This window comes from Ovis aries, chromosome 5, assembly GCF_016772045.2.
Source record: "Ovis aries strain OAR_USU_Benz2616 breed Rambouillet chromosome 5, ARS-UI_Ramb_v3.0, whole genome shotgun sequence".
NCBI classification, from domain to species: domain Eukaryota; kingdom Metazoa; phylum Chordata; class Mammalia; order Artiodactyla; family Bovidae; genus Ovis; species Ovis aries.
This window is the reverse complement of record NC_056058.1, coordinates 16,915,033-16,930,480: the sequence shown is the minus strand read 5'-3', so window position 1 is coordinate 16,930,480 and position 15,448 is coordinate 16,915,033. Positions and strand designations below refer to the sequence as shown.

Below are 15,448 nucleotides of genomic sequence, written 5' to 3'. Positions count from 1 at the left end.
GTCACAAGAATGGGGACGCAGGCCAGGCAGGGAGGGCCTGAACTCAGTGCCCATTCTCCAGGTGGGCAGGCGGGGCCCAGGGGCTGTGCAGGCCTTGTGGAGACCCCCACCCGCACATGTCCCCAGTGACTGTGTGATGATATGACTACAGACTTGGTGCCTGGAAGTAACTCTCTTTTTGTCTGACGTTCCTAAGAGTCAGGAGTCCCACACAGATCCCACTGGGCTGAGATCCAGGTGTGGGCAGGGATAGTCCCTCCGGAGGCTCCAGGGAGCACTGGCTCCTGCCTTTTCCTGCTTCTAGAGATACCGCCTCCCTGGCTCACAGCCTCTCCCCACCCTCACAGCCAGCAGCCCAGCATCTCCTTGAGCCCAGCGGGATCCTCTGCTTTTGAGGACCCCTGTTAGCACTGGGGTCCACCTCGGGGTCCTTGGCTCACCCTGTCTGTGGAGTCCCCGCTGCCAGTGTCTGGCTCCACGTCCTCAGGTCCTACGCTACGGCATGGGCGGCCTTGGAGGCCGTCACTCCTCCAGCCACACCACTCAGCTCCGTTTATTTCAGGAGCTGCATGCCCACTGTGGCCCTGAATTAAAATGCTGCTGAAGACACTGCCCACCTCCCTCCCCACCCTGCTACCTCTCAGGAAGCCCTCCCAGTGCTGGCCCTCAGGGGCCAAAGGGTGTTCAGGCCCTGAGGACACTTCTGTCCCTGACACGTGGAACCACTTGTTTAAGGTTTTGCTTTTAAAAAATTCTACAAGCTGTGTGTGGCAGCCACAGAAACGGGAAACCCAGATACAGGAAAAGAAAACGTATCCTGCTCCTGCCCCTTCCCCTTTGGAAGGACCTTTAGCGTGGGTCTCCCCCCAGCTACTTGGCGACAGCTCGACTCGGTGCCCCGTGCGAGGACACCGCTTGGTGCTCTTCCAGAAGGTTCCCTGGGCCCGGGGCAGAGCTCCACGGCCAGGTTGCCGCTGCTTCCAGCTAGGCTGCCTGTCAGGGGACCTGGTTGCAGGTGGGACTGCCCAAAGCCCAGGTTCCTTGGGCAGGGTTGGGGAGGGTGGCCTGTCTTGGGCAAGGGGGCTGGAAGGGGGCTTCTGGCCACTGACCCCTGGGGTGCCCTGGTCCCTTCCTCTGACTCATCTCTCTTCTGTCCCTGCAGAGGACGGGAGGGGCAAGCTGCGGCTGGCCAAGGCCAAGAGTGACCGGAAAAAGAAGAGCTACGGCGCCCCACACCCCCACTACCCGCTGCTGCCGCCACCCCCGTCCACCCAGTTCACTGAGGAGGCACCCTTGCTGGAGATCCCGGGACCTGCCCCCGGCCTTGAGGCTGCCGAGGAGAGCCCCCCGCCACCGCCCCTCAATGTGGTGCCCCCCAAGGTCCCTGGCGAGGAGCCAGAGGCAAAGCCGCGCCCTGTCATCCCCATGCTGTACGTGGTACCTCGGCCCGGCCCTACCGGCAACAAGGGCCGTATGTCCTGCCAGCAGGCCTCGGAGCACTTTGCCCAGAAAGGCCCCACCTGGAAGGAGCAGGCCACCCCCATGGAGCTGACGGGGCCCGAGGAAGAGAGCGGAGCCAGTGAGGGGCAGGTAAAGGGGCAATGGGTACTGGCTGGGGGGGGCGTCCGCCACCCCTGTGTGCCGACCGTGGCCTCGCTTGTCCCAGATGAGCCCTGTGGCTCCCATCCCGGAGGCCAGTGACACAGATGTGGTTTAGCAGCCACCGCGGATCGGGGCTGCACTTTCCTGGGGTCTCCTGCCCCCGACTGGGGACTCTGGGGTCCTTTGGAACCGGGCTCTGGCCCCAGAGAGCAGTCCCTGCTTCTGGCCCCAGAGCTGCCCCCTCAGAGGCCTCCTGTGCTGTTTTAGAATCCGTCCACCTTTTCCAAGTTGAAGATGGAGATCAAGAAGAGCCGGCGCCACCCTCTGGGCAGACCCCCCACCCGGTCCCCGCTATCCGTGGTCAAGCAGGAGGCCTCGAGTGATGAGGGTGAGTGAGGGGGTCACTGGCTCTGCTGGGTCCCTGCCCCGCCTTCTTCTGCCGCCCGCCCATCCAGCCTGCTCACTCCCACCCCAGCGCCCCCGCGCAGCATCAGACCCTCTCCTCAAATGCCTCAGGGCTAAAGTGTCCCCCTGCCTATTCTACAGCTCCCAGGTCCCATAAATGAGCACCTTGCTTTGGGCAGATCCCTGGGGACCACCAACACAGACCAGGGTGGACGGCACCCCAGTGCCCTCAGGGAACGCAGGAATGGGCCTTGGGGCCCCGGGGACAGCCGGCCGGGAGCCACAGCCAGCAGAGGCCTGCCCAGTGACAGATGGCAGGTTGGGCAGGATGGATGTCTGTTGGTGGCCTCCATCTTACAGGACGCGGGGGAGACAGTGTCCCCACCCAACTTCCAGGGGTCTCTGCCCCCCGCCACAGCCCGACCACCCTGTGTCCTGTCCCCACGTGGGATCGGCCCTGAGCCGGGGACCCATCCCCGAGCACACTGGGCAGTGGGGTCCTCAGTGCTGACACCCCTCCCCACTCCCCTTTACTTCAGAATCCTTCCCTTTCTCCGGGGACGAGGACGTGGGTGACCCTGAGGCCTTGAGGTCATTGCTGTCCCTGCAGTGGAAGAACAAAGCATCCAATTTCCAGGCCGAGAGGAAGTTCAACGCGGCAGCCGCCCTCACAGAGCCCTACTGCGCCATCTGCACTCTTTTCTACCCGTACAGCCAGGTGAGCCAGCGCCGTGGGACCCCAGGTCCACACCAAGCCAGGAGTGTCTGCCTGCTCCTGTGGGCGCTCCGCCAGAAGCCAGCCCTTGCACCCTGAAGAGAGGGTGTCGGGGACCAAGAACCCATTGTTTTGGGGCCACAGTGGGCTCAGGGGAGAGCCTGGCTGGCGGGGCATGAAGCTAAGGCCCCAGTGAGGGCTACGGGGAGAGAGCCTGGGGTCTGAATTTCACTGGAAGGTAACTTACTCACAGGTATCAAAGAGGATACAAGTGCAGGAAGCGCTGTTCTCTGAGACGCCCTCAGCCTGACCCTGGGGCCCAGGAGTGGGCCAGGGAAGGGCCTGCGTGGTGAGCAGGGGTCTGGAAGCCCTACCAGCATGGGGCTGATGACGGTGGGCTGGGGCCAGGCAAAGAGTCCCCGCGTGGCCTGGCCCGGACACAGCCCCGACTCTGTCCTGAGTTCCCAAGTCGTGAACCTGGCCTCTCCCCGCATTCTGCCCTGAGCCGTCCACTGCCAGGTTTCCTTCTTCACCTGTTTGCTGCCCTGGCCCTGACCGCTGCCTGCCTCCTGCCCTTCCTGCTAGCGTCTCACCACAACCACACACGGCCCGGATGGAAACGCCCAGCCCTCGGCCTCTCCACGTGCCCCACAGCCATCCTCTCCTGTGACGCCTGCCACCACCCCCACATAGTATGCCCTGTGCTGTCCCCCAGCATCTCCCATGCACCCACCCAGCTCCCTGCCTGGCCAGGTGGATTTCTGTACATTCTTTGGTTCCATCCCACTTGCTACCTCTTCCAGGAAGCCTTCCTGGATCTGCTGTCCCTGGCTGACTCAGGCCCACCTCTGCTTTTGCTCCTGCCCTCTGTTTATCAGCCCTGGAGGAGAGAATCAGATCTCACTTGCTTTGTGATCCCCAACTCCTAGCCTAGTGTCAGACGTTTTCCATGCATTAGCTGGGCTGACCGAGGTCTGTGCACCATGCTGGGGTGGCATGCCTGTCTCCCGGGCCCTGCTGCTCTGAGCGGCTGGGACCTGCTATCCCTAAGGGATTCAACACCTGGTAGTGGAAACAAGTTAAGATGTGCCATCCGGACATCTTTGCCAGGCGTGACCTCCTCAGTGCTGCTGGCATCTGTGCTGGGAATGTCTGCTTAAGAGGCGCATCTCCTTAATTCCAGTGGCTAAGTGAAGCATCATGCCTGAACTTAATCATGCCCACGGTGCTGGCGGGCCTCCACGGCCACAGCCCTCAGCATCAGGGCCAGGCTCTGCCTGTCCTGCGTCATGGGAAGAGCTATGGCTGGACGTTGTGCCTGTCTGGAAACTAGCCAGTCCCCTCATCCATGGTGGACCCCCCATACAGGCACATACAGTGCATCAGACCAGTGGTCCTGGTGACCGCTTTCCTTCTGCTTGAGCTGGGCAGAGTCCTCCCCTCACTCTGGGGGTGCTGGGGAGGCTCATCTGGGAGCCCCACCATCCTGTGACAGGCCCAGTGTTGCTGGATTTTCATCACAGACTCTTCATCTGATTGGATCTGGGGGGCTTGGGGGACTGGGGTACAGCGGTCATGGCGTGCAAGTCATAAGTATAGATACACAGGTAACATGGCATCAGGTGATGGTCAGGACCACGAGGCTGACAGTGGGCAAAGGCTTGGGGGCTGCTGGTCACGTGAGCGAGAGATGAGCACCCCAGATGGTGGGAACTGCACATGCAAAGGCCCTGGGGCAGGGCCCAGCCTGGCATTTGGGGTGTTGGGGAGGGACAGCGAGGAGGCCCCTGTGGCTGGAGCAGAGCAAGCCCAGGGCAGTGGGGGCAAGCCAGTCAAGGACTGTGGGGTGGCGTCTGTGCTGGGTCTGGATGTAACTCTTAAGTGGGAGAGTTTGTGGCTGGGTGGGACACGATCTGACTCTCTAGAGGAGGATCTCTCAGGGGGCTTCTGAAGCAGGGCTGGGGTCTGGGAGGGTGTCAGGGAGAACTTGTGGTGGGGCAGCTGCAGGTGTCCCAGTAGGGTAAGCTGGGGCTGGAGGTCCCGCCTGCCCTAGGGTGGGCTCTCTGCTGAAGGCGTCCGTTCCTGCAGTCCCTGCAGACTGAGAAGGAGGCTCCCCAGGCTGCCCTCGGGGAGGGCCCGTCGGCCATCCCACCTTCTAGAAGCGGCCAGAAGACGCGGCCGCTGATCCCCGAGATGTGTTTCACGGCCAGCGGGGAGAACACGGAGCCGCTCCCCGCCAACTCCTACATCGGCGACGACGGGACCAGCCCGCTGATCGCCTGCGCCAAGTGCTGTCTGCAGGTCCATGCCAGTGAGTGCTGGGCCAACACCTGGGGGCTGTAGGTGGGCGGCGCGTCTGCGGGGCAGGGCCGCCCCTCCCTCTGGCTGCTGCTTCCAGCATATAGAAGGACCTGGTGTCATGGCATCAGGGTCTCCATCCTTGGGGGGCAGACGTCCTGCTGCCCCCCAGTCAAGGTAGGCCTGCCCGACACTTCCTTCTGGAAGGTTCCACTGTGGCCTGCCCTCTCCTCCCAGGGCCTGAGGGGCAGCAGATCGGGTCCCTATCAGGGTCTGTGACGCTTTTAAATGCTGTGCCTTGGGGCTGAGGCTGGAATTGATGGTAAAGCTGAGATTCTGCAGAGGTCCAGGAATCTGATTTATCTCTCCCGTCGGTGATTCCCCCCCCCCCCCACCTCTCCCCAAAATCCTGAAAGCCCAACCTACCAGAGATAGGAAGATGGATGTCTGTTCCCTTCTTGGGTGGAAGGGGCTGGCGAACATCAGATTGTGGTCCGGGATGGCGAGAAAGCTTCCTGGAGATGGTTAGTTTTGGTGTGGCCTGTGGAGGAAGCTCGCCATACATCTCTGGCGCCTTGCCCCTGCCAAGGCCTGCCTGGAGCTGGCTCTGTCTCCTGGCTGGCGTCTGGCTCTGAGACACGCTCCCTGGGTGTTGGGTGTGGGGAGCGGGTGGCAGCAGCGGAGCCCACCACCCTGCTTCCCTCGAGGGGCCCCGCCCAGCTACGTCAGTGGAGAGAAGGCTTAGGAGACAAGGCTCAGCACAGGCGTCTCCTTTGGGACCTGGCACTAGACAGAGGGGGAGCCCGCACCTCCTCCAGGAGCTGAGACCACACCCCCGGGTCCAGCCTTGTCTGAGGGCCCAGGGGACAGAGTGGGGGCCTCTTGGGTACCTTGCTGGCCCTCAGGGGCTCAGTGAGGACACAGAGCCCCCTTCCTGCTGTCCTGCTCTCTCCTGGAGTTTCCCTGGGGACCCCTTGGTACTGCCTGACAGCCCCCTGAGACTTCAGAGCCCATTTGGTGGGCAACAAGCCCCAGCTGCTTGAGGGTCCCTGCAGTATTACTGGGTGGCAGCGCCGATGAGGCGGGGCCCTGGGGCATGGCCCTCCACCCCTCCTCCATTCCCCCTCCCCATCTGTGAACCCAGCCACATCCCACAGCCAACTCCCTGGGTAATTACAGGGCCTCTCACTGCTTTCAGAAGCAATGGTTCTGAACTCCGGACTCCCAAGGCCCACTTTTCATCTTATGCAACGTCTGGGTCCCCTTGCTGCTCTCTCAGCTCCTCCCAGACTGGGGTAGGGGGCAAGGGCCAGGCTGAGCCTCCGACCCGGAGGAGCTCTGGCGGCAGAGTCGGGGGCGGGGAGCCTGCTGTCCTTCCCCATCCCTTTCCAGACTTTCTCGGGCTCTGTGTGCAGTGGTCCGGATTGAGGCCGAGCAGGTGGTGAGCGCAGTTACTGCATCCGGAACCCCCCGCCTTCCCCCCACTGGCCTTTGATAGCCTGCCCGCAGCCATGGCGACAGACTCGCTTGCCCTGTCTTCTAGGTTGCTACGGCATCCGCCCGGAGCTGGTCAACGAGGGCTGGACGTGTTCCCGGTGCACGGCCCACGCCTGGACTGCGGTAACTCGCCCCTGCAGCTGGGGTGGTGCTCTGAAAGCCAGCGCGGCCTGTGGGGGAGCCGGGCCTGGGCCCCGGGCTCGCCCGATCCCGCGGGGAGACCTTGGGCTGGCTGCCTCACCTCCTTGGGTCTCGGGTGGAGCCCATCGCTTCGGTGGCCGCTAGTGTGAAATGTAAGGACCGCTGGCGGGGGCCGGAGCAGATTCCGGAGCAGCAGGCGGGCGGTCCCGCCCTGCACACCCCTCAACGAGTTGTCTGGTCCCCGCAGGAGTGCTGCCTGTGCAACCTCCGGGGAGGCGCTCTGCAGATGACGACCGACCGGAGGTGGGTGGAAGGGCCCCTTCTAGGGGACGGGGGTACCTGAGGGGCGACTCGGGACAGGGACAGGACCAGCAGGAGTAGATGAGGTCCTGTCGGCTTGGCAGGCCCATGCCCACAGCTTTGATATGACCCTAGAGGGGACGAGGCCCACCTGTGACCCCTGACCCCTTCCGCTCCTCCCCCAGGTGGGTCCATGTGATCTGCGCCATCGCTGTGCCGGAAGTGCGGTTCCTGAACGTGATGGAGCGCCACCCCGTGGACATCAGCGGCATTCCCGAGCAGCGGTGGAAGCTGGTAGGGGGCCCTTGAGTGCTGCCCCGAGGGTGGGGTAGCTGCCTCGGAGCCAGGAGGTGGTTTCAGTGTGGCCAGCAAGTTACTCTTTGAGTAGGCAGGGGGTGCCTCTCTGTGGCTCAATTTCCTGCTTTTTACACAGAAAAGCCACCGGCGCTCTGCCCAGTTCTTTCTTGCTTAACTTGTAATCGGCGATCAAATGGAATTTTAAGAACATAATAGGCAAGAAGATCTTCATCAGACGTAACTGAAAATTCACACACGTTAAATAGCAGCTGCCAGTTTCCCTTCCCTCAGCCCCAGAAATCACCTGTCCTCTCTGCTTCTGTAGGTTTGTCCTCGCTTCCTCTTGGACATGCAGATTTGCAGCAGGCGACTCGCTTATTTCACGGAGCATAACGTCCTCAGTGTGCACCTGTGTGGCTGCAGATGGCAGGGTTGCCTTCTTTTTCATGGCCGAGTAGCATTCCATTGTGTCTCTACAGTGCGTCGTCTTCGTTTTCTCTCCGCGGATGCTTAGGTTGTTTCCAGGTCGTGCCTGTTGTAAGCAGTGCTGCTGTGAACATGGGGGTGCAGGTATCTTTTCAAGACAGTGATTTTGTTTCCTTCAGCAAAAGACCCATGAGTGGAATTGCCAGATCATATGGTAGTTCTTTTTTAACTTTTTGAGGAACCACCGTACTGTGTTCCATAGCAGCTACGCCAGTGTGGGTTCTGACCAGCAGTGTGTCATTTCCTTTTCTTTCTGTCCTCGCCAATACGTGTTATCTCGTGTCTTCTGGATGGTGGCCATTCTAAAGGTGGTTTTGATTTGCACTTCCCAGATAATTACTGATGTTGACATCTGCTTACATAGCTGTTGGCCGTCTGTATGTTTTCTTAGAGAAATGTCTAGGCAAGTCCTTTGCCCATTTTTAAACTGGGCTTTTTTGCCTTTTTTGCTCCTCAGCTGTGGGAGCACTGTCTCTGGCTCCTCTAAGGAGCATAGCCATCCTTGGGCAGGAGTGGTCTTGCAAGTTTCAAGTTCCTCCGGCTCTTGCTGATAATGTCTCCTCCCCACCCTCCCCCGATCTGGGGCAGCCTTCGGGGCAGTAAGCCGTAGTCAGTAAGCAAACACTGGCTTTCATTCTCAGCTCTGCGACCAGCCAGCTGTGTGACTCCAGACAGAGTCCTTGATCTCTCTGTGCTCAGTCTTCTTCTCCATAAAATGGGGCTGCTAACAATCCCCTGCATGGGGAGCATGAGCTGGGCCACAAAGGGAAGTGCACCAGCGCCTGCTCCCAGGTCATCACCTATGAGTCTGCAGGGTGGCCTTGTGGGGAACATGTAGGGGGTGGGATGTGTCTTACAGCCTCCAGGAGATGGGTCATTGGCCCGGGGTACGGACAGCATCCTGGCTGTTCTTGCCTGGTTTATTTCCCAGCTGCCTGGGACAGGGCCTGGGTACAGAGGCTTCCAGGCCTCCAGCGGGCAGGAGGCAGAGAAACAGGGCTGTAATTGGTGAGCCTGGTGAGAAGGCCCAAGTGAAGGCTCAGAGGCACCACCCTGGAGCTCCTAGGTGCAGGGCCTCCGGGCAGGGCAGAGTGGGTGGCTGGTGGGAGCCATGTGGCAGGGGAAGGGGCCTGGTCAGGAAACGTGGGGCTCAGGCCAATGCCAGCCCCGCCGGTCAGGATGGGTGTTAGGAAGAGGCTGCAGCGGCAGTGATTTCTCCAGGATCGCGGGCGGCAGAGGCCTCATTATTCAGGTGGAGTGATGGCGCGGTGTGCGGCGCCAGATAGATCCTGCCTCCCAGACGCTTTATGGATCATCTGACATTTCCAGCTTGCAGCCTCTTCATTACCGGCACTTGTAACGATGAATTAAAAATCCTTTTACACGAGGCTCGCTTGTACTGCCTAATGGAGCCTCACAAGGAAGCTGGCAGTTAACTCCTGCTTGTCCGGCCGCCTGCCTGCCTTCCCAGGGGCACGTGCCAGCCGCAGGCCTGGGGACGGTCATGCCTGGCCATCCGCCCATCCTTCCGTCCCCAGGATTCTCTGGCCGCTGACCCTGGTGAGTAGCGGCTGCCCCAGCCGGCTGGTAGCTTGAGCCTGCTGCCCATCCCCTCACCAGCCCGGATCAGCTTAGGGGGCAGTAGAAGTGAGGCTGTCAGGGCAGGCGCTCAGACCAGCTCTGCCCTTCTCCTCAGCTCTGCCTTGAGGTGTCACATCTTGATGGAAGGGAAGGTGGATGTGTTTGCCAAAATTGGCAGGAAGGCCAGGGGCGGCAGGGAATGGCTTGACGGGGGAAAGGCCTGAGACACAGGACTGTGCCTCGCGGCCTCTGTGGCTGTTGGTGCAGCAGCTGCGGCCCTCAGCCTCCTCCCACGGCCCATCCTGCACCATCCCCCGACCCCCCGTCTCCTGCCCCCACCTCACAGCCTCCAATGAGGGAGATCCGGACAGGACTCAGCCTGAGGTCATGGCCGGGCAGACGGCTCCATGGGGGCCTGGCCCGCTTTCCTCATGCTGTGGAAACTCAGAGCGGCGAGCTGCCCACCGGCCGGGCTTCTCCCGGGCCTTGGCTCTGGGGTCTCTGCCTCCTGGTGCGGAGCCCAGTTCTCAAGGGCCATGTCATGTGTCTCCCCTCCCCCCCACAGGCCAGCGGGAGAATCAGGGATCAACAGTCTAACAATGAGATTTCATTGCCATCGACCGGCACGGGGCTGCACTCCTGCAGCGCCCTTGCTGTGGGGCTTCTCTGGCTTTTGAACGTGGTTTACAGAGCGATAAAGGCCGGCTTATTAAACGCCCAGAGTCGTCGGCAGGTGGCTGCTGAGTGGCAGCAGGGTGTGGGCATGGGCACAGTGTTGATGGCTTGGGAGCTGACACCCAGCAGGGCAGGTCACCCAGGCGGGTGTTCCCACAGTGTGGGCCCCCTGCCCCTCCTTATGAAGGGCCACACTGCAGTGTTTTTCATTCAAAATTAAGATAAAATCTCCCATTTCAGTGGCTTTAACTCCATTCACAGATTTAGGTAACCATCATCTCTAGCTAGTTCTAGAACATTCCACCGCCGCAGAAAGACCAGCCCCCCTGATTGGGTGACTGCCAACCCCCCACCAGCCCCTGGAAACCCCTGACCCCACTGCCTGTCTCTGTGGATTGGCCTGTTCTGGACGTTTCCCATCAGTAGAGTCACACCGGCTTTCTGTGTCTGCTTCTCTCGCTGAGCATGCTGTTTTCAGGGTCCCTCCACATGGTAGCAAGGTGCCTGCTCAGGCAGCTCTATGGAGGGGCTGGTGGAAAAGAGGTCTAGAGGTGCTCCTGGGGGCCAGCTGCAGGCTGAGTTGGTGGGCCTGGGGTGGTCAAGACGCTCCCAGGATGACCCCTCCATGGGGCCAGGCCCCTGCACTCCGGCTTCGGGTTTCAAAGTCACTCCCAGGAGACAGACCTAGGGGCCCAGCAGGGCAGGGGCTCCCAGCGCCAGGGGGCGGAGGTGCCAGCCGGAGCCCTGTTCCCACTGCCGTCCCCCCACAGAAGTGTGTGTACTGCCGGAAGCGGATGAAGAAAGTGCCGGGCGCCTGCGTCCAGTGCTCCTGCGAGCATTGCTCCACCTCCTTCCACGTGACCTGCGCCCACGCCGCCGGCGTGCTCATGGAGCCGGATGACTGGCCCTACGTCGTCTCCATCACCTGTTTCAAGCACAAGTCGGGGGGCCACAACGTGAGTGCCCGTCTGCCCCCCGGTCTGTCCCCCTGCCCCTCTGTCCCGCTGTGTGCTGACATCCCCTCCACCCGCAGGTCCAGGTGATGAGGGCCGTGTCCTTGGGCCAGGTGGTCATCACCAAGAACCGCAACGGGCTTTACTACCGGTGCCGCGTCATCGGCACCACCACGCAGACCTTCTATGAAGTGAACTTTGATGACGGGTCCTACAGCGACAACCTGTATCCGGAGAGCATCACTGTGAGCGGCGAGGGGCGGGGCAGGGGGCAGCGCAGGCGCAGGGCGGGCATTGCCCTTAGGACGCTGGGGGGTGGCCCGATTCCTCACGGGCATCTCCTGCTGGAGAGTTCTGCAGGAGGGCAGGCCACAGGGCAGGGTGGCAGCAGACGCTGGGCACCCGCCCGTAGCTCACCCTGACAGTTTAAGCTGAGAGCACCACCTGCTTCTGGTTGGGACCTTTCTACTGAATGGGACCTTTCTTAGCCCAGGCCAGCGTGGTGACCAAGGCCAAGGGCGCCCCTCACCCCGTCCCATCCTTCCCTCCACAGAGTAGAGACTGTGCCCGGTTGGGCCCGCCACCCGAGGGCGAGTTTGTGGAGCTCCGGTGGACTGACGGCAACCTCTACAGGGCCAAATTCATTTCCTCTGTGACCAGTCACATCTACCAGGTGAGGGGGTCCTGTTTGCCGGGTATGGGCTGGGGTGGAGCCCTCAGCAGGGTCCTTTGGAGACTGTGGAGCTAGCCTCTGAGGTCAGCGCAGGAGGGAAGGCAGGAAGGCCTTCTGACTGTCCCATATTTTCCCCTTTGGAGATGTCTTCTCGATTGTGTGTGTGTGTGGTAGAACATACTTAACGAAATTTACCACTTTCACCATTTTTTAAATGTACAATTCAGTGCCCCTGATTTTTTTTTAAAAATCAAGTTGGTTGTGAGTTTTTTCTCATGATCATGGAAGAAAAGTTATTGACGTGTGAAATCTTACAAGAAAATTCACCCCCTATCCCAGTGACGAAGACAATGACGGGTGACCCTGTGCTGTTTTCCCAGCGGTCGCCTGCAAGCCAACCGTGAGTGGGTGGGCACGGGGCTGGGCTGGGTGGGCCACTAGCTGAACTGCATCCCCTTGGCAGGTGGAGTTCGAGGATGGGTCCCAGCTGACGGTGAAGCGTGGTGATGTCTTCACCCTGGACGAAGAGCTCCCCAAGAGGGTCCGGTCCCGGCTGGTAAGTGGCCAGGAGTTGGGGCGGGGGTGGAGGCATGGCTGCCTTGGGGAGCAACCCGTCCAGGCGGCCTTGGCATCCTGCCTTGGCCTTTGCTGGTTTTGAGGCAGGAGGGGCAGTGGGAGAGTTGGCCCGGCCAGTAAGGAGGAGACAGCAGCACCCGAGCGTGGATCGCAGCTGCACGTTGGTGATGCAAAAGGGAACGAAAGAAGCTGGCCTTTTCTCATGACTTTTCGCCATCTTCTTTCTTTTGGGTTTAACCCAGAGGCAAACTTTTGAGAATCAGGGGCTGCGGCTGTGGGTGGAAGAGCCAAGTCAGAGCTGGGGGTCCCAGATGCGAGGTTCCTTGGGGGACGGACAGGAGCTGCTAGGCAGACCAACGGCCTGTGTACAACCCGGCCTTGCCTCCCAAGTTCTCTGGACGGCAGGGCTCCCCCCCTGCTAGGGGGCCAGTGGCTGGGAGGCTAGGCCCCTCCTCTGCCTGCATGGGGGGGTCACTCGCAGGACAGGATGGGGGTTCACGCAGAGGCAGGAGGGGCTGTCCCCAGCAGCCAAGGGCCATTGGCCTCCAGCAGGGCAGGCATTTGTTCCAGCCAGGCCCCCAAGCACAGCCTGTATTTCAGTCCATTCTGGCTGCTGTACCATACTGGACAACTTAAACAATCTCGTAGGATTCTGGAAGCTGGAAGTCCAAGATCAAGGCACTGGCAGGTTCAGGGTCTGGTGAGGGCAGACCCTGGTTTACGGCTAGCTGCCTTCTGTGTCCTCAGGTGGTGGCGAGAGAGAGGGCGCTCTCAGGGGTCCCTTGATAACGGCACTGATCCTGTTCTCAAGGGCCATTCTCTCATGACCTCTTCTTCCCCAACCCCATTGTGCTCTGCTGGGGCGGGGCTTCAGCATAGGACTGGACCTTGGGGGACACAGATCTCCACCCACAGTGCCCTTTCCACTAACCCCCACGCCATCTGCTCCCCTGTAGTCGGTCAGCACAGGGGCCCCGCAGGAGAGCATCTTCTCCGGAGAGGAGGTGAAGGCCGCCAAGCGCCCTCGGGTGGGCACTCCTCGCGTCGCAGAGGACTCAGGGCGGAACCCGGACTACCCGGCCTTCATGGAGAGCCTGCTGCAGGCGCAGTGCTGGCCCGGAGCCCCCTACTAGGACCACCGGCCGCCCGTGAGCCCTCGGCCCAGCAAGGCAGGCGCGGCGGGCCCTGGCGTTTGCTTGCTGTGAATCCCTGTCCTCGCCTCCCAGCCCGAGAGGCTACCTCGGCGACAGGAGCGAGCAGGACGCCGCACGCGCCCCCGGACTCAGGGAGCAGGGCCAGGCGGGCTCTGGGGGGCCGGCGGGGGTGCGCACACCACCCCCTTGACCCAGATTCGTAAACCACGTAAGCTCTTCTTCTCGTAAAAGGTGCTACTGCATTGCCTGCCTCCTGAGCAGCCGTGGAGATTGTGACTTCTGTACATACATCACCTTTGTGAGGTTCTTTCTATAAATACCTATTGTTTAAAAAAAAAAATGCAAGAAAAAAAGGAAAGAAAAGGAAAAACCACATCCCAAAGTTGTTTTCTAGATTTGTGGCTTTAAAAACAAAACGAAATGAAACAAATGTCTTTTTTTCTCAGAACCCGGTGAGCTGCCCAAGATAAAAGCAGCTCAGCTTTTTGTTTGTCATGTTTTCTGGTCTCACTTGCTGTGAGCGGTGGGGATGCGCTGTAGCAGCGGTGAGGCCTGGGGGCACTGGGAGGCAAGGGCAGGATGCCCCTGACGGTGGTGCCAGGTCACTCACTCACTCCCAGTCGTGAGATCGAGAAGGTCTGGGCAGCTGGCACCACGAAGCCAGCACCCAGCGGGAGGAGGCTGGCAGCTCCTCTGGCGGCTTCCCCCTTCTCTGCGTGGCCTTTTGCAAAATAAACGCTCTCTCTTCTGGTGGCTCCATCTTCTGCTTCTTCCCCTGGGAAGAGCCATCTCCCAGCTGAGGCCGCAGGTGGGCGGCCCTCAGGGGTCTGGCTGCTGCTCACACGTATGCAGGGGGTCTTCCCCAACCCCGAGGGCCTGGTACATCCTGTACAATCTCTGTGACGCGTGAATTTGTGTGTCTGGGAGAGAGAGCTCTCAAGAGGGAATCACGGCTTTCAGCTTGGAGGGAATCTGCCCCAGAAGGCTTATGGGCTGAATTTCCAGGCAGAAAAACATGTTCCTCATTCCGGGCTAGGGGAGGAATGGTGCTCCCCACCACATCTCAGCCACCCCATGGTCCCCTGCAGAGGAGTTGAAAGCGTCATTTGCTTGTATAAAGATTTTTTAAGTTTAAAAAAGAGGTTCTAACAGTTGCCAGGCCAGAGAGAACCAAGTAAGGAAAGTGGAGAGAAGCTCCCTTGGTGGGGGGAAGGGCAGGTGCCCTAGAGGGGCGGGCGGGGCGGCGGGAGGTGCCGGGGAGTCAGCGGAATGTGGGGGTTCCCTCTGCATGCAGCAGGCCCCTGCCCCGGGGCGCTGTCCCTGTGTTCATATGTAGTTTGAAAATGCTATTTATATTGTAAAGAGAATAAAAAGAAGCAGGCAGACGCCCCTGTGGCTCCGGGTCGGGCAGGTGGGCCACCCCTGTGGCCAGGCCCTCTGGGTTCCACTCCATCCATGGTGGGTTCCTGGACCACTTGTGCAGACAGGCAGTGGCGCAGCCAAGGGGGAGCGTGCTTTCCCTATGAAGGTGTATCTGTGTCTGTTTGTGAAAGCAAGAGACAAACCCCCCACCCACCCTGATTTTTTTCCACCTGAGGTTAAGGATGCGCTGTATTTCTGCCTAATTCCCCTGCCTCTAGGTTCATAATGAATTAAAGGCTCGTGAGCACTGCGAATTACAGCTCCAGGTGGCTGCAGCGTCTTCTTTTGTCTTCTCCTCTGAGTGGGTGCCAGGGAGGTGGGCAGCAGTCTCCAGGCTGGGGTGGGCTCTGGGTGTGCCCTCCAGGAGGGAACAGGTGTGGTTCCTCCCCAAAGGGTGGCCCCACAGCCTCTGCTTTCTGCCTCCAGGATGGAGGAAGTTTCCATACAGAGCTAGACATCTAAAGCTTGTGTCCACACAGACATCTGGCCCCCGAGGCTTTTGAGTCTCCCTGGGGCGAGGCCCTCTCCCCCCTGCCTTCCCAGCCTCTGCCCAGTTCTTGTGACACCTGAGCCAGGGGTCGTATTTTGTGGTGGGCAGCCATTGGGCCTATGTGAGACAGCAGGGTCCACGTGGGGTGAGGCTGTACCCCCCCCAGTATTCGTGAACATGTTA

At 60.5% G+C, this 15,448-nt stretch overlaps 1 protein-coding gene across 3 annotated transcripts in view; it reads left to right on the top strand.

The window, feature by feature from the left end:
* The window catches only part of KDM4B (lysine demethylase 4B), a 116,707-nt gene extending 101,673 nt beyond the window's left edge, over window positions 1–15,034 (top strand). For all 3 annotated transcript variants that reach the window (XM_042250113.1, XM_027969833.2, XM_027969831.2), the window contains 12 exons: window positions 1,163–1,590; window positions 1,870–1,990; window positions 2,547–2,725; window positions 4,811–5,033; window positions 6,564–6,640; window positions 6,906–6,961; window positions 7,144–7,252; window positions 10,768–10,953; window positions 11,031–11,195; window positions 11,504–11,623; window positions 12,087–12,179; window positions 13,156–15,034. In XM_042250113.1, coding sequence (XP_042106047.1) covers window positions 1,163–1,590; window positions 1,870–1,990; window positions 2,547–2,725; window positions 4,811–5,033; window positions 6,564–6,640; window positions 6,906–6,961; window positions 7,144–7,252; window positions 10,768–10,953; window positions 11,031–11,195; window positions 11,504–11,623; window positions 12,087–12,179; window positions 13,156–13,332 — 1,934 coding nt within the window. In that variant the 3' untranslated portion in view covers window positions 13,333–15,034. The remainder of the gene's footprint in view (window positions 1–1,162; window positions 1,591–1,869; window positions 1,991–2,546; window positions 2,726–4,810; window positions 5,034–6,563; window positions 6,641–6,905; window positions 6,962–7,143; window positions 7,253–10,767; window positions 10,954–11,030; window positions 11,196–11,503; window positions 11,624–12,086; window positions 12,180–13,155) is intronic.
* The last annotated feature ends 414 nt before the right edge of the window (window positions 15,035–15,448 follow it).